Source organism: Diadema antillarum, unplaced genomic scaffold (genome assembly GCF_040938485.1).
Source record: "Diadema antillarum isolate AM-2024a unplaced genomic scaffold, OU_Dant_1.0 scf00000151, whole genome shotgun sequence".
NCBI classification, from domain to species: domain Eukaryota; kingdom Metazoa; phylum Echinodermata; class Echinoidea; order Diadematoida; family Diadematidae; genus Diadema; species Diadema antillarum.
Window position 1 is genome coordinate 1,695,988 of NW_027271040.1, and position 20,549 is coordinate 1,716,536.

Here is a 20,549-nt window from a genome sequence, read left to right on the forward strand (position 1 = left end):
CAGGCAGGGTGCCCGACGACAGGTGAATATTGAAACACAGTGCAGTGAACGAGTCGTACTACGACTACGAGTACACAACTCGCACCGACAGGTGAATACGTCGAGTGATTTACCAATGAAACAAAAATCATATGAAATAGAAGCTTCAGTTTATCCTACCAAAAATCTGAAGACTCAAGTTTCTCTGACTGAGAGCAAAACTTCGAAAAATTAGCCGCAAGACGGGTGGTTTGGATGCCGAAAGTAAAGAGACACCATCACTGCCTGCCATCAGCAGCGTACACGAAACCAAGGCAACATTTCCTATCGCTGGTCCCATTGTATGATGATGCATTCATCGATTCTCATGGAAAGTCGGCATTTACGCGCGCAGCGAAACAAAGTCACCGTGTGTAGTGTATTAATATTATGCTAGTGTACTGGTACTATGCACGTTGCCGGTATATACAGCACAGACACACAGGCACAGAGCACAGGTGGATTGTCTTGCTGCACACCATTTTTCCTACCATATGCTGCTGCAGATATGGACCTTGAAATTCCTCTTATTGAGTTAGGTACTGCTGACAGCTTGACAGTGTGGTATCTTTGGAGGTGAGAATGCTTAGATATAATTAAATGAAAGACGAAATAGTGACAGTGGCAGTGCACAGTGCAGAGACAGTGTCAGTGACAGTGAACATGGTGGTGCCAATGCAATCAATGTAATGCAATGCCACGGCACTGCCCTGCCCTGCAGACCCTGGAGTGCAGTGGTGGATGAGATTGAGCATTGGTATGGGAGGTGGGAAGAGAGAGCAGCTGTCCGTATTGTGGCGTGGGCGTGATGAAAAAAAGAGAGAGAGATAGAGAAAAAAGAATGGTGCTCACTTGGCCAGTGGCACAGCCACAGCACAACGATCGATCGACCTCGGCCTACATTCACAGTCATTAGGCCAAGTAAAAAAAGATAGTAGTTTCTCGTCCGGGTTTTTTGAGCAAGGCGATGAGGGAGGTCCTTACTATTTGATATCTTACTATTTTTTCAAGGATTGTAAAAATGAAAGTAATATGTGTTTCTCGTCCGGTAATTCTGAGAAAGGTAACGAGAGAGGGTTTTATATTTTCTATATCCAATTTATGAAATGAAATATCACTCTGGTAGCTGTGTTACAAGTTGTATGAGAGACCAGGTCCCAAGTGTATGTCTTGCCTGCACTCTGTGCATTTTCAAACAAATAGATTATGTACCATACTTGAAATGAAACTTCATGCATGCAGAAATACATTTGCTTTTTCTTTCCACTACAGATGTCAAGGGAAAATGACCATCTTAATACTGGTATTTAGTGTTGTAATGGCATTTCTGATACTAGTGTACTTGCAATTCTGATGTATTGTGCTATTAAATGAAACAGGTATAAAACATGTCTTTCAACAAAGAATGTACGACTGAAATTCAATTCCATGATATTCAAAACACTGCTTTATTCATCATTGGTGTTTGTGACTTTTTGTGTCCACACAGCTGGTATGTATCTGCATTTCTTCACATTACAATTGTAGCACATTCAACTGGAAACTACATGTAGCTTGTACAATTGCAGATGGATGTCAAAATGATACTGATATGGCATTATAGCATTAAACATTTAAAGATGTTTCTTCATGTTCTAAAAAGACATTTGATAATCACTCATCATTTGGATGACGAATGATTGTATACCACACTACAGAATGGGATGATACGACTCACGGCCGTGTCCGTGAATTTACATCGTAAAGAAAAGTATCCCGCAGAAATACGAGACAAACCAGAATCCGTGGAAAGTTATTTATTTTGTAGATACACCCATTTGATAATTCTACATTTGCTGGAAAAGTGCATTCATTTTCTCTTCAAAATAGAATAATACATCGCCGTCAGATGCAATGTTACAGAGCAGAGTGTACGGGCTTCTACACATTCGAATGTGTTCATGCATGCGTGCAGACAGCTGATAGACCAAGGGCGGTACCGGTGACCGACCCTGGACAGCTACAACTATACAGCTATAGCTACAGACACGCACACTTTGCCAATACGGTGCGGCACGGCCACTACACATGCACATAGTCACAATGACATGAAAATGTATACAAACTCGATACAATCCTCACAAGCATTTGTACAGTACAATTCATCCGCTTGAAATATAAACGGGGAAAAATACGAATGCGCGAAATATGTGTGGAATATTGACAGCGATTGATCGCAAAAATGTAGCCGCGCTCGCGTTCATGACGTACCGAGTGCGCTGTACATCACAGCTAGCCGGTGCTAGCACAGGCCGGCCCGCCCGTGCCCATCCAACTACAGTTCGACTGCTTTGTGGGTCATTCCTTCTTGCCGAGCTCGCAGTGTGAAATGCATGCGTTATTACATACGCACTACAGAAGCTACAGCTGTACTACAGCTAAGTAGAGGACGCAAGGCGTAATTAGAAATGAGACATCACGATTGGTATGTGAATTGTCGATTTTTTTTCGTCGTTTTTTTTTTTTTTAAATATCAAAAAAGTCGATGCGGCAACTGAAAATCGATGCGGGCGGGGAGCGGACTGGGACGAGAATTATGAATTTCTTGGTATTTTCAGCGCCATTTTGAAAATAGTAAATAGTAAAAAAATCGATGCGGCGGCCAAAATCGATGCGCGCGAGGACGAGAAACTGGTTTCTTTTTTTACTTGGCCTTAATACCAGTCTGTATCTTGGCGTCGTATAAAAAGTTTAAAAAATGATTTAAAAACTCTGAACAAACAAGATTTTCCTGTCTGAGCACAGCAAGAACTTACGGTACTTCTGGCGCTAACTACAACGTAAGTTTAAGTGTACTTTCGCACCTTGTACTCGTCAATTGCTTGTCAGTTGATCTCAAAACATGCACAAACTCACTTTCAAATCAATATCCAGCAGCCACGATCACGAATAGAATCTATTATTGCATCTGAGTGGTGAGACTTGAGTCCAGTACGCAGTGGGAATGAAATTTTCATCGTTTTGACACTTTCAATCGCAAGCAGACAGCGCAGCACAGTAGATGATAGATCTACATAGCCCGATCAGATGCCGTGCTTGGCAGTGACAGGGCTGTTTATTGTAAGGTTAAATCTAACGTAATAGAGTCGGGGCACCAGTTTGCGGCACCCCTACTACTAGGAATATCTAACCGTATCTTCAAAAGTAGAAAGGTATTTCTTTTCTAAAATTAAATTGTTTTATTTGAAGAGCAACTGAAAAGCTTTCTCTGATACCAAAATTATGAAATAACTCGGATGATGGCCTTCATAATTCTAATTTAGACCGTCTGTATTGTATCACACTGTTTTTAAAAAAGTATGTAACAAAATGTTCAGATTTTGTTCTGCTGCTAGGCAACCACAAATACAAAATCTTAATATCAAAAGAGGCCTGGCGTGGTAAGGATTCCTCCTGTGACTGTGTTAAATATTCTAAAATTAATTTTCTTTGTCAGTTGTTCGGATTGCAATGGTTCAGTGACCAAAATGTCGGGTATGGGTCCGGTTTGCGGCACCCCATTGGGATTTACACATAGCGTTTTTTTTTTTTGTCAAAAAGGGTGGAAATTGATGAAATGCATGCAATCTTGAAAAACTGTAAAATCGTGAAGGATCGAGATAACGAATCCAAATAAAGTTTTCTAAGCAAGATGAAAACTAGTTGGACCATTAAAAATTATTTGGTTTTTGCAAAAGTTTAATGTTTCAAGAAATCAGGGGACATTTTTGTGTGGGGTGCAGCAAACTGGACCCCCCTGCCGCATGCTGCAAACTGGGTCCTCTTGATGCAAATTTTCTGCATAACAATGATTATTATTATGACTAGGGTAATTGTCCACCATACAAAATTGTGATGCAGTGTCAAGAGGCCTTTGGTACCTCTTCCACTAAAAAAAAAAAAAAAAAAAAAAAAATAATTTCACTAATTCAGTCGCCCGTTTTACCAGAATACTACAAAATACCTTGAAAAATCCTTAAAGGGACTGTACAGTACTATTTGAAGTGGGGATTCAAGTAGCTGTTATAACATTCCTAAGTGAGATAATGAGAAACCTCTTATGAAATAGGATTCAACGTTTATTTGACGAAAATTGGTTTTCAAATGGCTGAGATATCAAAAAAATTGATAATAATGAAAGGGGCGACAGGCCATGCCTTTTATTAGAATCTCTTTGTTTCACCTTGTTTTTGGATATCTTAGCCATTTCAAAACCAATTTTCATCATATAAACTTTTGATACCCCTTTGAATTGCATGCTCTTTGACATCTCATAGAGTGGTTTCTGAATATCTCGCAAAACATTAAAAGCTAAATCCTCACCTCAACCAGAACTGCACACACCCTTTGACCTGCTACATGTACAAACTGGGTCTGCTACTCTATACAGAACAAATTCGCAGCAGCATGGCGCAGCGAGTGCTGCAATTGATGTGAATGTAGCAATCTCATAGTGATCAGAGAAAGTTTTTCTGCGGTATCTTTTAAAAGATAATTTTTCTGTCTTTCTCTCAGCTTTTACTGAGTCACGGTAGCGATTGATTGAGGTTTGGGCAGGTCTGCACACTATTACCCATTTTTTACTGGTCCATTCCTGAAAAAGTTTTAGTCAAGCAGTTTATTTATTTATTTTTTTCTGGTCAGGGACTGTCGGATCAGTGCCAGTGTGCAGCGTTGGTTTGGGGTTGTCATTCATGTTGTGTGCAAGCTGGTTGTGTGTGTGTGTGTGTGTGTGTGTTTGTGTGTGTAAGTATTTGAAATGATGCATTTTCACATACAGTACACCATATGTTCCATGGCAGTGCACATTACAGTCAGACATGTTAGTGATCCCAGGCCAAAGCGATTGCTGAGAGTTTTTCTGTGGTATCTTAAAAAAGATACTATTTCCTCTTTCTGTCAGCTTGAGCTTAGTTGTACCAAGACTACTGCTGCAAAGGCCCACAGAGTGGTTGATGTTTGTTGTTTAATTTTTTATGTTTGTGTGTGTGCGTGTGTGTGTGTGTGTATGTGTGGTGAATATGTGCATTATTTTTCTTCCTAGATCTTTCCTACTAAAATTTTGTTTCATTCTTCAAGTAATGTTACATGTATATTGTAAATCTATTTCCTTCCTATTAATCTTTTCTTTCTTTCCTCCCAACTTTTAATTCCTTGTCAATATTATCTGCTTTGAAAAATTTTCTATATCTTGTCTATTCCACAAAATTATATTGTTTTGAACGGTATTGAGTAAACCATTAAACTTTACACATTTCCTTGATCACTTTTAGTAGTACTGACATTTATATGTTCATACCTTCAGGGTAATATTATTCCTACTGTTTTTGAGTATTTACAAGTCCAATGATCACTTGTAGTTTTCATGACATTTATTACAAACTATGCTAATATAAGAATGAAAAAATTTTGAATATTATCTTGAGAGGCTTTCTATTCATCTTAAATTGTAGTGACGTCACAATTTGTTGTAGTCTTCTCATCTAGCGATGCCAGCACAGAAACTTTACAAAAAAAAGGTCATAGCTTGTAAATGGCTTGGTCAGTATTCCTCAAACTCTGCTGATTGGTTCTGCATTGCTGCATTCACTCAATTCACATACATTCCCCTTTAAATCACTCTTCTCTCAGCCAGTTGAATTAGCAGGCTGCAAAACTGTTGGACTGTTATTCATGGAAGAGTAAATAGAATTTGTGTACTTCAGACATCTGATCTTCCCTCACTCAGAAATGTTGTGTTCTCTTTAAAAAAGCATCTAAAGTTTGTGACATCAATGTTTGCTCACTGCCAATATGTTGCTCACCTTACATTACAATGCAGGTGATTCTAGGCAATCAGTATGACCTCCTTTTCATCTTCAAAGAGTGTGAGAGCTGGTGCACTACCCCCTGTGTCGAGTCTTGATGAGTCGCGGCACACCTCTCCCATCATGCTGCTGTCGGGTTCCAACAAGCGAGGGAGTGCTTCGGAGAACTGCTTGGCGCTGATGTGGCCTAGTGCCAGCGACGATGGCGCCAGGAGGTCACTGTCTCCAGTCTTCCCATCCATTCATGGGAATCTGGACGAGACTGTGCACCGTACACAGGAAACTCTCAGACATCCTCTCAACAATGCCCACGAGGAGGGTTCTGTAACATACAACCGGACCATGGATGTGATGGTTTGTCCATCTGGTCAGACAGTTGTCAGGATGAGAACCTCCGTGGATGTTGTCCTGTCCACTCCAAGCATCGGCCCATGGTCACCTTCTGCATCGCAGCACCCGGCTCTGCCATACAGTCCACATTCCTCTCCTTACAGTCCAAAATCGCCCTCTATGGTTGGTTCCAGACAAATGGGCACAAGTCCAGATTCTACCATGTGGCTACATTCTGGAAGTGGTCGTTCTTCCTCTCCTAGTTTTCCAGGTACCAATACTCTCAACGCAATTCACATCATGGTGCTTGTATCACTTACTTTAATCTCTTTAAAACACCATTTACTTATGATGGTGTTAATCCAGGATTAAAACTGGATTGATTCTGGTGTAAAAATGGCTGAACCCAGGTGTATGGGATGGACCCAGGTTTAAGACTAGATGCCCCAACTGTAAAGATGTTTGATCTTCATGCAGAAGAACTTACCTTTTGATACAAAGAGTAATATCTGAGCACTAGTTATCTTTCCCTCAATTCAGCGAATGCAGATTTTCATTGCTGTATGCAAGCAGGTGTTTACTGTGTAGGCTGAAATGTAGTTTTGTTGCTTTCATCTAAATGGACATATTGTACGCTGTAATTGTATTGGATACAGTAAATTTTGATCCAGGGAATGGCCAAGTCAGTAGAGGAGAATCATGAGGTTGTATGTCTTATTTTGTGGAGATTGTATCAAAGCTGTTTCAGTTACAGTGAATACTCCGTAGTAAAAAAAAAAAAAAGGCTTAGTTTACACCCCCCCCCCCCCCCCCCCTCTCATTGGTACTGGAGGAAATCCACAAACTCCTAGTTTGAAACATTCCTTGGCAAATAGTTAGCTTGATAAGATTCTTTATGTCCATCAGTTCCATTTGTTTCACTCTTTCAAAATATTGTAAGTGCGTATAAATATTTAAGTTCAGCAAACTGCAACCTTCAAATGTCATATATGGCATCCCTTTTGTTACAATAAAGCAATATCAGTTCCACACTCTGCTAAGGCTCAACACAACATTATTTGCAACATTGGTATCCCACAGAAAAAGAATGCCGCATATATTGATCATTTAGAAACATTGATCAAACCAGCAGACAGCAGAGTGTCTTCATTTCATGATTAATACAATGATTACTCAAGACTTGACTGTACGTGTATGCAGACCAAGAAAAGATGTTTGTCGTCTGACTGCTGTCAGGTCGGCCCATCAGGGCACCACATATCCTGATTGTGAATACTGTGTCACTCAAGGATTCCTAACTTCATTATTTTGAATTTGCTCAGTCTTTCCCTGAATTGTTGCCTTTATGCTCGTGCTTATATGCAAAATTTTGCTCTTAATCTTCGTCATATCAGTACACGTTATGGGCAGGGCTTGACACTAACTTTTTCATGTGGTGGCCTTTGGGGCCACCATTTTTTTCACTAAAATTTTGGTGGTCCCAAAAAGATATGTAGTGGCCCAAAATTAAGAAGCAAAAGTAACAATCTACTTTGAATCTTAGTTGCCAGATTGGGCCACCAAATGATAAGATATGTGGCCCAACACCAATATTAGCTGGGCCACTGCTACGTGTAATGTAGAGCCATGTTGTGTAGTTCTCATTTGCTTCTGGAAATAATGCATTCATAGTGAAAAGTAATGGCCATCATTCCACTTGTCTCTCACTTCCATAAATAGGTCGCAAAGTGCAATTCAACCCTGATCATGACCAGAGCTCAGGTAGTCTTCCATCACCAGGACAGTCTCCAAGTATGATCCACAGCGGCAGCGGGGACTCACCGAGAACACTGCTGTCATCATCTATCAAGAAGAAAGGTCCCCGGAGGAGGAAAATCTCAGGCAAGGACAAAGGCGACAGGGTGCGGTTCTCTGGAGGAGCACAAGAAATCCTGGAAGAGGACCATCCAGAGGAAGATGTCGCCAGTGGGAGTCGGTGCCCCTGCGTACGGCTCTTCCTGCTGGTGTGCATGGCAGCTGTGCTACTCGCAGTCCTTTTCTACCTCTGCCTCTGGCTTGTTGCGCAGCATCGAGCCAGTCCAGCTGTTGTTGTTGGTGGAGAAACCCTTGAGACAGTCCTGCACAGCCAATTATATGGCCAACCTATCGTTGTGAATGTCTTGCCTAAATTGCTGTCAAGATTTTTAGCCAAGGATGCCAAGGACCAATCCACTGTCATTATGTTCCATGGACAGCCAGGAGTTGGTAAGACTTTCGTTGTGGACATGATGGGAAAGACATTGTTTCCCAAAAGTGCCGGAGAACAGTGCATGCTGAAATTTCTACCTTCACTTCTAGAGATCAGGGATCACCTTGTAACAGCCTATGACTACTCTGTTGCACTGGAGGACTTCATTGACCAAGGGAGAGTCCTGTATAGATCATGCCCCGTAGTCCTTTATGTTGTAGAAGATCTGGGATACGACAGCGCTGCCAACCTCTTTGAAGCCTTGGCATTTACTTTGAAGAGTGTCCGCAAGCGACAAGCATCTCAGGAGCAAAAGATGGCCTTTGTCCTCATCACAAACATTGGAGGAAATGCGATAGTAAACTATGTCATGGAACAGTTTCACAAGGACAGAAAGAGAGAGGATATAGGCCTGCAAGAGCTAACTCCTATCTTAGAATCAGGTCACTCTGTTTTTCCAAAATCGGCACCCAAGGACTTGCCCACTGGTGTTGAGGAAGACACAACCAAACTTGAAAGTGTCTACACCCAACTGCTGGCAGTTGTCGACAGTCACATTCCATTTCTGCCATTGGAGAGACAGCACGTCCTACTGTGCATTCAGCAGGCAGCAGCACAGAAAAATGTGACCCTAGCGAGGGAAGACATGGAGTGGATTGCGGATAAACTTTCTTACTATCCAGAAAATGGGCAGTTCTCTTCCTCAGGCTGCAAGAAGGTTGAAGAGAAGGCAAATCTTCTTTCTGAGTTTGTGCAAACTAGAAACATTTGACCATTAAGAGTACATATAGAGTGAATGAATTGACCCTTATCTATTTTATATATTGTCTGAGGTTAAAAGTCACCTTCAGACTTTAGGAGTATCTGCTTCTGAAACAAAACAAATGACCCCATTGAGGGCATTGCTACATAATTAATCTTGTCTATTTTGTATAACTGTACCAGAAATAAGTTAATTACAGAAAGATACGTGAGGGGCATACATAAGGGCATAGTGGCGTAGAGAAGGATACTACTGCAAAAAGATTTTTTTTTTAAAGTGAGATATTAAATAGAATTGTAAGTTTGAATATACTAAGCAGGTTAGACTTATTTTGATTGTTTTCTTTGATCTTCCACAAGTTTATTGTGACTTTCATGGCAAAGTTGTAGCTGAATGATCAAACTCTAAGACCAAATGACAGAATACTAGAAAGTCTTGGTCATTCAATACCAAATTCTACGAATGATTGTCAGAATGATATATTGTTATCATTGTAATTAAGTGGCCAGCTGTGTATAACACAAGCTTGCAAACCCTAAAAATATGACCATTTTTTTTTTTTTTTTTTTTGGGGGGGGGGGGGGGGAGCTTTTCATGAATCAATTCCTCCGTGAACAGTCAAAACCAAGATTACAGAAGTTCTGCTGTGAGCATTTGAAAGGGCAATGAACCCAAAATTTATGTGTGGAAGAGAATACTGCAGGGAGTATTAGATTTGCAATGCGGACATCAAATTGAATGCACTGGCTGTTCTCCTCTCTCCCTGCGTCGTGTTGCAAAATAGCTTTAGATTTTGTGAAGACGCAGCCTATATGAAGTGAAATGGTCCACCCATACCAAAATTGCATCAAGCTTTAGTGAAGACGCAGCCTATATGAAGTAAAATGGTCTACCCATACGAAAATTACATCAAGCTGCTATCTGCGTCATGAATTTGAGTGAACGCAAAAATGGCTCGGCACTGATGTTAAAACTAAAATCTCGCGAGATCACTTTGATAAGTGATTTTTTTCCCTTTTACGTCCGTAGCAAAAATGTAAAGCTCTCTAATAACAATTGCATGAGAACACATCAGTGAAGTTTGAAGAAGAGACTGGACAATGTGTTCAAAAGTAATTCTCAGTATCGCCAATACCTAGGTGCCGTGCACAGAGCAGCGTGCAGTATGGGATAGCTCAGGGGACAAACTTGCCCCGTTTTGGCTGCACATGCACTCAGGTCACAAATCATCTTTATCCAGGGTTATTTTTTTTGTTGAATATTTCTTTACTTTCCATCATGTGACCAGCATATTGAAGCCTTGCATTAGTGAACCATGACTCTAAAGACCGCAAACCAGTAAAATTGTGAAATTTCAAACTTTTTTTTCTTTAACTTCTAAGAGAAGAAAAGGGCAGCAATGAAAGAAAAGCAGACAATTATTGCATTGAATTGCATTGAAACTAAGACACACACAGGACAACCAGAAGCGATAATGGCACTGATGAATCCCACAGTGCATATGTGACAGGGCTTTTTAGCATGCGCAGAAGTTTTCTGAGCATTTGCAATACCAAGAATTGTAAAAGTTTCTGTACTGCCATCACTGTGTACAAAGGCTAGATAATTGCTGATATTGCAGAAGTACAATGATATAAAGAAATTATAAAGAGAATTCTCAAAAATTTATTTTTTTCGATTAGAGTACATACGTGTACATGCTTGTTGATTGTGATGTTATTACCATGCCTTCCGAAACATAAGCCAAAGGCTTTTTCATTGTCCTATATAAATGTAAACACATTGAATTCTCTTTATATTTTCTTTGTTATTTTGTTTTCAAATTTATTCATGTTTGTGATGCCAAATGTGCCCAAATTAGATCTCTTGTTTGTGAAACTCCTCTATTTCAGCTGTATTTGTCATGTTGTTTTTGTATCGAATAATTATCTATAAACTGAGACACTAGATTGGATGACCAATGCATTAAAATGTTTGAAATAATGTAAATTTAGTGATACAAGTATCAATCAGCCCAGATGTCTCAATATAGGTAAAGTAAAACAAGAACAAATTTTTTCTTACACATCATTTCACTGATGAAGGCCTGCATGTACATTTGACTCGATGATTAAATGCTCCAAGGACTGAAAAAAGTTGTTGTAGTACAAGTCCATTTAATATACATTGTGGCAGAAACATTTATCATATCTTTCATTCCAAATGCTGGTTTTGTGGCTAGTTAATCGTATTCGTGGTGCTGTAATAAACATTTAATCCAAGACATACAGACACCTCAGTAATTACAAAGCATATACGGTGTTATAAAGATAGATAGATACTGTATACGCCAAATATTTTGCGAGGTTTTTATTTTCACGATTTTCGAGAGTCAGGTGCTGTTCGCGAAATTAAAGACACGCAAAATATAGATTCTGATCCCAATGTGGATGTGACATACGCATGTACATTTCTCCGTTCAGAACAGGACTCCACGATCGCAAATTTAACCACTCGCGAAATCGTCGGGAATTCCCGATTCATGAAAAATTTAGACTCGCGAAATGTATGGCGTATACAGTAGATAGATAGATACACTAGTAGATAGATAAATGGTATTAAGGTATTCATGTCTCGCAGTCATAAGACTGAATTGCACACAGAATTACATCGAAAAGAGAGAATGTATATATATATATATATATATATATATATATATATATATACTCCTAGATGGGTCATTTGGAAGACATTTCCATTTGTTTTATATGCAAATTTTAAAATACATGTTCAATGGCAATTTACGCAATGGAGACACGAAAATTGTCTCCTTAATGACCAGTTGTCTCCCTAATGAAGACACTTCCCCCCAATATGTCTCCCTAAGGTGCCAACTAGGGATATATATACACGTATATATATATATATATATATATATATATATATATATATATATATATATATATATATATAGACGATGAAGACAAACAAGTTGACATAATGCATTAGAATCCAACTTCATTTATTTGTAAACCAAATTTTCGACCCTTGCACGTTATATATATATATATATATATATATATATATATATATATATATATATATATATATTGTATATATATATAATATACTAAGTATATATACATGATATATTACTATAGGCCTACAAAGACATCATTGTACACTGTACATCACCACACTGGTGGTTTCACAAAGATTTTCAGTCAATTTTAACTTTCTTAAGATCAACTTAGAAATTTGGTATGCTGTGTGTGTCTTCAATGATATTCTTAAACTTTCAGATGAAAACGACAATTTTGCAGACTTTTTTTTTCCATGCAGGCATTAATAATATAAAAATAGATTAAGTAATGAATTATCAAGGAATTTTCTTTTGATTATTTTTCATATGCTATTTGAAGCAGATTCTGAAAAAAAAATAAATCAAACTAATTAAGGAAGTCAATCTCAAATTTAAGATCGACCAGAATTCTTTTTTTATTACTCTGTATTTATTTATTTATATGTTTTAATGATTTCAACTTGAATTCTTTGTGAAACACCCACCAGACCTAGCTGCCGAATGTAATAATTGGCAGTGAACTGTATACTTTCCAGCAAAAAAAAGGAGGGGAAAAAAACCCAACAACGACGACAACGACGACGAAGACAACAACAACAACAGCAACAAGAACAAGAACAACATTGTACTTTCTCCCCTCCCCCCCCCCCCCCCCCCACCTCTCTCTCCCTCTTTCCACTCCCCGAGTGTTGTGCACAGGGCCCTAGGGGTAGGCGCAGGCAGGCAGGGAGGTAGGGTGGTGCATGTGATTCCCATTGCATTTGATTACGTCAACTAACTAGTGTTCTGCATTATAGTTGAGTCGGCAACTTGCCACGGCCACCGGTATGTAGACCCTGTGCACGATCGGACGAGCCGGTACAAACCCAACGACGATGACGACTGATTCTCATTCTATGCCGTACGTGAACGACATTCATGACAATATATTTCAAATTTGTCGTATTAATAAAACCTCTTTCAGAAGTGTTCTCGAATCAGAATTTGAGACGCGGCCGTTACAGTTACAGAATTAACAGACATGAAAAGCAACTAATGGGACTACGTTGTAATAGTCCCATGTACTTTCTTTTGTGTTGTAAAATGCGATTGGCGTCGCGGTAGATCTTAATAGTTGATTAAACTTTATGTCGATTTAAGGCAAAACTACAGGTGTTACTACGTATTCGTAGTTACATGTAAACTTGGAAGGATAGAACCCTCAGGATGGGGGCTGATACAGACATAACTGTATGTGTACACTGATTATCCTTCAAAACAATTTTATGCCTTGGCCACATGAGAGAGGCATTTTGAATTAGCTAGAATAGTTTCTCTAACTGTTAATACTATAGGATTGTCGTCTCGTCCGTAACAGATTTCATGGACAGCGTTAACGTACAACTTCTAAACCGTTTGAGATCTCCAAACTAAACGTGGCATTATGTGCCATGTTATATCATGTAAGTTGCATTACTAGAGCAGAGGCCAGAGCAAGATTCGAGAAAAGTTTTTGGTTAAATTATTAGGGCAAATTAAGGTCAAAGGTGAAATGAAAATTCTCAGAAATGGCTCAAGGAGTCTTCATGAACTTCGTATAAGTTTAAAACTCTACCTGTATGGTAAAGGGTACCACTTGACCGACAAGTATGTCTAATTCCGCGAAAAACTTGTCATTTATAGTACGGTACTGACATTTGCTGGGTCAGTTTTAGAAGCGAAAAACTGACCCAGCAAATGTCATTACTATAAATGAGAAGTTTTTTGTGGAATTAGACATACTTGTCGGTCAAGGGGACCTCTTATCAGCAGGGTACCTTAACATCGGCACCCTGCGTATCATAGCTATTAGCGTATAGAACGATAAAGTATGTGTTGGATTAAAGGGGTAGTATGGTATTGGTGGAGATGAGATACCAAGAAAACACTTGTGAAATAGTACAGAGGTCCATAGAGCATACCATTTTGAGAGGAATTCAAAGTTTATTTGATGAAAATCTGGTTTGGAATAGCTGAAACATCCAAAAACAAAGTAAAACATAACGATCGTAATAAAAACTATTAAAAGTGGGGGTCCCACACTTTATTAGAATCACGTACTCTGTTTTGGATATCTCAGCCATTTCAAAATCAATTTTCATCAAATAAACGTTGAAATCCTCATGGAATTACATGCTCTTTCATATTTCATAAGAGGTTTCTCACTATCTCACCAGAAAATGATAAAAACCTGAAGTTAAGTCTCAACCAAAACTATATGATCCCTTTAAGCCCCATAAGCTATGAAAATAATTTAATTATAAAGAAGATGCAAAAAACAAACTCGTACACAAACTAGCAAACTAAACATGGTTCAGTTACACATCAGCTTCGTAAATTGCGAGCATGACGCATGACTGTGAAATTCATGTGTATTACCTACATGTATGGAGGGAGGGGGTGCTGATGTTGAGGTACCCTTTTAAGCCACGCAGAGAAAATATATCACACACACACTAAAATCACGCTATATTTCACTACGGAGATTCAGAATCAACGGGACGATGACAATATTCAAAACTGCAGTGTTTATGGCATATTTGAGGCAAAACTTAGGCAAATTTGTTTTATACTTTTGGAATAAATAAGCTGCAGATCCTTAGGGTGACGATAGGTGGTACCCTCAATCATATAAATTTATGCTGTATACATGTATTGCCCGACATTGGATATCATTGGAGTTTTGGTTATGAGGTCAAAGGTCATGTAAATGGCTAAATGTTATGCCACAGTTACAATTTTTACATGCATTACCACGCAATGAATATGTAGGGAAAGTCTTGGGCAGTGGGGTCAAAGGTCAAGACAAGGTAAACAGATTTCTCCATTTTTCCACCCACATTGAAAATGGCTAAAACTTTTTTCATTAAAAGAAGATAATGTTTGGGGTATACAATTTCTAGATAATGATTATTTGCCAGTCTTGTGAAATTGTCATCTCACCTTGGCAGTGTGTGCTGCAAACCTACTGGGAAAACAATGCAATATGGCAGAAGCTAACCAGTCACCATGGAGATTGACATTTGTATATTTGGCTGATAAGTTTGATTTAGTCTCTAGATTTAATACTAGAATGCATTGTTTGATGGCTACATCATTCTCATTCTGCTGTTTTCCAGATTGGATCTTTCTAAGCGCAGAACCAGCATCAAGCCTCAAGTCTGTAACCGTGTTCTAGACCCTTCTGTGGGGAAAAATAATAAAAAACGGAGGATGACATCAGCTGAGAAACAGCGTGCATACAGACAAAGAGTAAAGGATAATCCAGAAAAGTACCGACACCACAGGGAAATTGACCAGCTGCGATGTAAGCTCTGGCGACTCACCAGAAGCGAGGAGCAAAAGCAGAGAGACAAGGAAGTGCGCAGGGAAAGAATGTCTAACCACAGAGCAAGAGTGAACACCTCTGGATCCAAGCCTGCTCCAAGACATGAACAAGCTGAAAAACCAAAGGAATGCAAAAGAAAAGAAAAGGCAAAAAAGTCAGCTCGTAAGAAGAGGCGAGTCTCCAAACGTGTTCCAAACCCTTCTGAAGGGAGAACTAACAAAGGACAGAAGAGGACAGCTGCAGCTGTAAGGCAGTGCGTAGGCAGGCGAAGAAGAAAGGAAAATCCAGAAAGGCACCAACAGCGAAATGAAGTTGACCAGTTGCGATGCAAGCTCTGGAGACTTCGATATGGACAAGGTGTGATCATCTAATCACTGAGGAAGAATGAATGCCTGTGGTTCCTAGCCTGCTCCAGCACTTGCACAAGCTGAAAATGGAAGAAATACCGAAGAAAAGAAAGGGCACAAATGTCAACATAAAAGAAGAGGCAAATTTGAAATTAAAGATGCAGGTCATTGGTATGCTCAGAAAAAAATAGAAGAAGCAGAAATGTAATTGTAGGAGGACAAAGTAGAGAAGCACCCAGCTCAAAGCAGTTAAATACACCAGAGCCGAACACAGCTTCAAGGGAAATTCACCATACCGGATCTTGGCCAGAGAGCACAGCTGCTTCTGTTTCGACTGCATGGAAGGAATTGCAGACTGTGAGAGCATTGCGAATACCGGCTGCTGGGCAACGTTGATTCTTGCTACACCAGGGACTGTCCTAACATGGGAATGGACCAAAGGTACTTTGTTTTTGTTTTCAGTTATTGTGAGGATTCCTCCCCAGAGCTTATTTATATTTTGACCTGTTTAAATTTATACCTGCTGTCTTTCATATTATGTACAGGTAATAAAGATTGTGCAAAAAGTGAATAACTTGATTAGATAAACAATTTTTTAACCTGGTATGCGATGAATATGCTACCACTGAACATGCAGTGCAGATAATTGTATGTGTATTTTCTACCCAGCTTTACACGAAATTATAGTGCACATGTGACCCGCTACAACAAAAGGATCCTAAAGTCGCTGACGGGTGAGCCAAGAAAATTGAGTTTGAAGTCAGATCACTAAAATCTGTCAAAACGTTTGGATTTCTGTTTTTGCATAATTTTGTAGTCTAATGTATCTTCTATCATCTGCCGAAGTTTCGAAGCTAAATGATCAAAGGAAAGGCCTGAAAATAGCATTTTTCTGGGCCATGCTTGGCTCGCCCGTCAGCGACTTTAGGATCCTTTTGTTGGAGCGGGTCACATATGTCTACTGTATCAGCCTGTATGTTGACAGGTTGGTTAGGAATCAGTTACCCACGATAAGAATGACTAATTATGAAGGTGGAGTTAAAGGGACTGTACAGTACTGGTTGAGGTGAGGATTCAACTTGTAATGTTTTGCGAGATATTTAGAAACCACTCTATGAAATGTTAAAGAGCATACAATTCTAAGGGAAATCAAAAGTTTATTTGATGAAAATCAGTTTTGAAATGACTGAGATATCTAAAAATATGGTAAAACAAAGAGATCCTAATAAAAGTTATGGCCTGTCAATTTTACATGTATTAGGATTGCTTTTTTGGATATCTCTTCCATTTCAAGACCAATTTTCATCAAATAAATGTTGAATCCTTGAAATTACATGCCCTTTCATATTTCATAAGAGGTTCCTCATTATCTCACAAAAAAATATTTTAAACCTGAATCCTCGCCTCAACCGTTACTGTACAGTCCCTTTTTAACCTTTTTTGTCATTTTCTATCTCTGTTAATACAGCTATACTAGGAGAGCTGCTATGGCTGCAAGAGAGAAGGCTCAAACTTCTGTCATCCCGTTTGGCTCTTGGACAGCAGCATCATCACAGTCACATCTCGGTATGTAATGCAACATTCAACCCGTATAAGAGGTGGCAGCAATGACATGGACTTGGTTTGAAGTTTGCGGTCAAACTGATGAAACTTTGAGAACTTAAAACTTGGCGAACATGGAAATCGTGAATTTTTGCCAGTGTGACTGGGGCTAGTGATTCTTTTGCAAGGTTTCCTTCGATCTACCAGTCAGTAAGTTGCAAGTACAAGATTGCTTTATGTAGAAGAAAAAGAAAATTTGAATGTGAATGAGAGAAAATCTCCTTAATGGTGTATTATAGCCTTCGTTGTCAAATGGTATACTGTAAAAGTGGTTTCTTTCGCGGTGGTTTTATTTTCGAGCTTTTCGCGCTTTGAGGTTGAACCGCAAATTTAACATCACGCGAAAATGTTTTGAAGTCGCTGCTTGTTACAACGCTATTGCGCACATGCACAAAGATTTCGCGCATTGAGTGTATTGATGGTCAACACACACACAGAGCGATACCATGCAATGTAGGTACAAGCATGTTATAAAGTACTCGAGAGACGTGATTTCAGGTACAGCCTGCATTTATTTTTAATTTATGTTTAATAAATAAAAGAATAATTGATTATAGTTTGGGTTTTCATGTGCAAAATAAAACAGTTTTTGCCGACTGTGAATTCACAGATTTTGCCGACCGCGAATTTAAACAGACGCAAAAAAGTCGACACTGATGGAAACCGTGAAAGTATCTGTTTGCGAAAGAAACCACTTTTACAGTAGTACAAGACTACAAATCACATCTGTGAATAGTGTGTTGTTTGTTTGTTTGTTTTTTGAGTAACCGGAAATACATTGTACAAGTGTATTCACATATTGCGATGTCACAAAGTGATTAATTCTACTGCATGGTATGTCCTTCCTCTTATATCTCCTTTGAATAGGTTACTGGTGTTGCCAGCCAAGACGTGCATCTGAAGTTTGTGAAACTATCCGTTGGTAACTTGTAATTATGACCGCCTGTTGATGATGCTTCAAAGGAATCTGCATTTTGCATTCTCTGCAATGTCTGCTATCCTGAGCTTGCTAATGAATTGGAACAATTTCGCTTTCTTGCTGAGGACGTCTCAAGAGTAAAAACTGATTTGCGTGCATGACCCACTTTGCTGAGAGAAAGTGCATAACCTGCTAAAAAAAAATGGAGACAAAGGAAAAGACTGCTAACATAACCTGGATTGACTTTTAAGTGTTTTGTATTATTCTTTCATGGAAATCAATTGCATTTGAACCTGTAAAAAGAAGGTATATGAATTACTTTTCCTTGAGGTTTTCTGGTTAAAGCCATGGACAGGGGTGACTTCAAAAGAACTGGTCAACATTCACTGGGAGGCGCAGCCCCAAAGTGAAAAGTTCATTTGGAGGCACCAAGGCCTATAGTTGAAATTAGGAAAAGTATATTACCACTAGTTTGATATTTGGGATCAAAAATTTAAAGGGGATGGCTAGTAACCGATCAGTGGGAATCAGTGGGAATGCTGAGGGATGATTGTTCCAATCCTTGTGGGATTTATTTAAGAGTACATTATATATCTACTGTTGTGTGAAAATTATTTGCTTCAGAACGGTCTCATATTCAAGTAATGTGCAGATTAATGCCCCGTCACTGACCAGGGACGCTTACCTGGAAACATTAAACTGCACATTACTTGAATATGAGACCATTCTGAAGCAAATAATTTTCACACAAGAATAGACATATATTGTACTCTTAAATGAATCCCACAAGGATTGGAACAATCATCCTCCAGCATTCCCACTGATTCCCACTGATCAGTTACTAGCCATCCCCTTTAAACAAAAAAGGGGAAAATGGAGAAAAAAAAGCAAGGTTAGAAGTTGTGTGGTAGTGGAATCAATGTTATGAAGGAACCTTACACTGACCCTAACAAGCAGCGCATGATATCAGAAGTCAGAACTGCTTTGTGATGTTACATTTGTTTTGTTCGAAAAATTATGTTACATTTCACCAAGTGACGGTACGAAGTAGTGCGCAATGTCAGAATTGCTTTGTGACATCACAATTGTTTTGTTAAAAATTGTTACATTTTAAAGAGTGGTGGTACAAAGCTGCGCGCAATTTCAGAATTGCTTTGTGACATTTTGCAAAAATTTTGTCAAAAAAAATGATGTCATTTTGCAAATATGTAGTACTTAATAGAGGGTCACATATGGTAACATTTTGACATAGCCGAAAATAACTTTAAGGACATGAAGGGCTTTCAGTCATTCACTAGGGGATACGTTTTTTATCCAAAATATAATAGAGCCTTAGTGGAGGGGGGAAAGTGGAGTGTATTGTATGTAATACATATCCGTGCAAATGTCTGAAGAAGTGTTGTCTCTTACCATTCAAACTTGCATTACGTGAATTGTGAACATTGCTCTCTCAGAAAACATGTTATGTTGAAAATGGTGTAACAGTAGTAAATTCATTTTTGGCGGTTAACAGTTACAGTATATGAAGTATTATCTTTCAGGTGCGCAAGTGGAACAGTGACCTGTACACTGTGTAGCCATCAGTGCCCTCTTGATTTGGGGTAACACTACTTTGTATTTCTTCAGTGTTCTGAATGCTGCAAAGGGCTATGATTTATTGTTTCATGAAACACAGATTACTCTTTTCTTTCACAATCAATGCATGTCTTCAGTACATACATGTATTACATGAATAGATGTATTAATTTTGTTTCATCTAAGATATCCCTTTGGGAGAGGTTAGTACATCTCCTGGCTCACTCGACTGAACTCCAACTAGCTGTTCATACAACTCTGAGATATAGAGCCTTTAATTGTTTGCTGCGAGAGAGTTTCTTTTTTTTTTCTTTTTTAGCTACATCCTTAAATAGATGGTGAATGTATTCAGTAAGATATTTGCCATTGTCGTATTCCAAAAAGTAAATATTTGTGCGAGGAAGGAAGCGTCAAGGTGTACATGGTATCCTCTTCCGTGTTGCGATGGTTGCACTCTATCCATGTCTCAATACGCTATATACTACTGTATATGGATGCGCCAATTTTGTTACATCTAAGATATGTGCTGGATAACT

The 20,549-nt window shown here is 38.9% G+C and overlaps 1 protein-coding gene and 1 long non-coding RNA gene across 2 annotated transcripts; both read left to right on the top strand.

Moving 5' to 3' along the window:
• Positions 1-494: 494 nt before the first annotated feature.
• Positions 495-9,172, top strand: LOC139721834 (uncharacterized). The gene is made up of 3 exons (XM_071633154.1): positions 495-594; positions 5,858-6,444; positions 7,893-9,172. Exons 2-3 carry the CDS (start codon positions 5,877-5,879, stop codon positions 9,170-9,172), a joined length of 1,848 nt encoding a protein of 615 aa, XP_071489255.1. The 5' UTR covers positions 495-594; positions 5,858-5,876.
• A 3,841-nt stretch (positions 9,173-13,013) lies between these two features.
• Positions 13,014-17,467, top strand: LOC139721876 (uncharacterized). The gene is made up of 3 exons (XR_011710245.1): positions 13,014-13,125; positions 15,362-16,358; positions 17,386-17,467. It is a non-coding gene; the product is annotated as an uncharacterized lncRNA (long non-coding RNA).
• The last annotated feature ends 3,082 nt before the right edge of the window (positions 17,468-20,549 follow it).

Excerpts from the sequence above, each read along its gene's own strand:
- LOC139721834 (XM_071633154.1), top strand. The coding sequence starts at position 5,877 with ATGACCTCCTTTTCATCTTCAAAGAGTGTGAGAGCTGGTGCACTACCC. Across the intron at positions 6,445-7,892 it reads TTCCTCTCCTAGTTTTCCAG|GTCGCAAAGTGCAATTCAAC; the intron begins GTACCAATACTC and ends TTCCATAAATAG.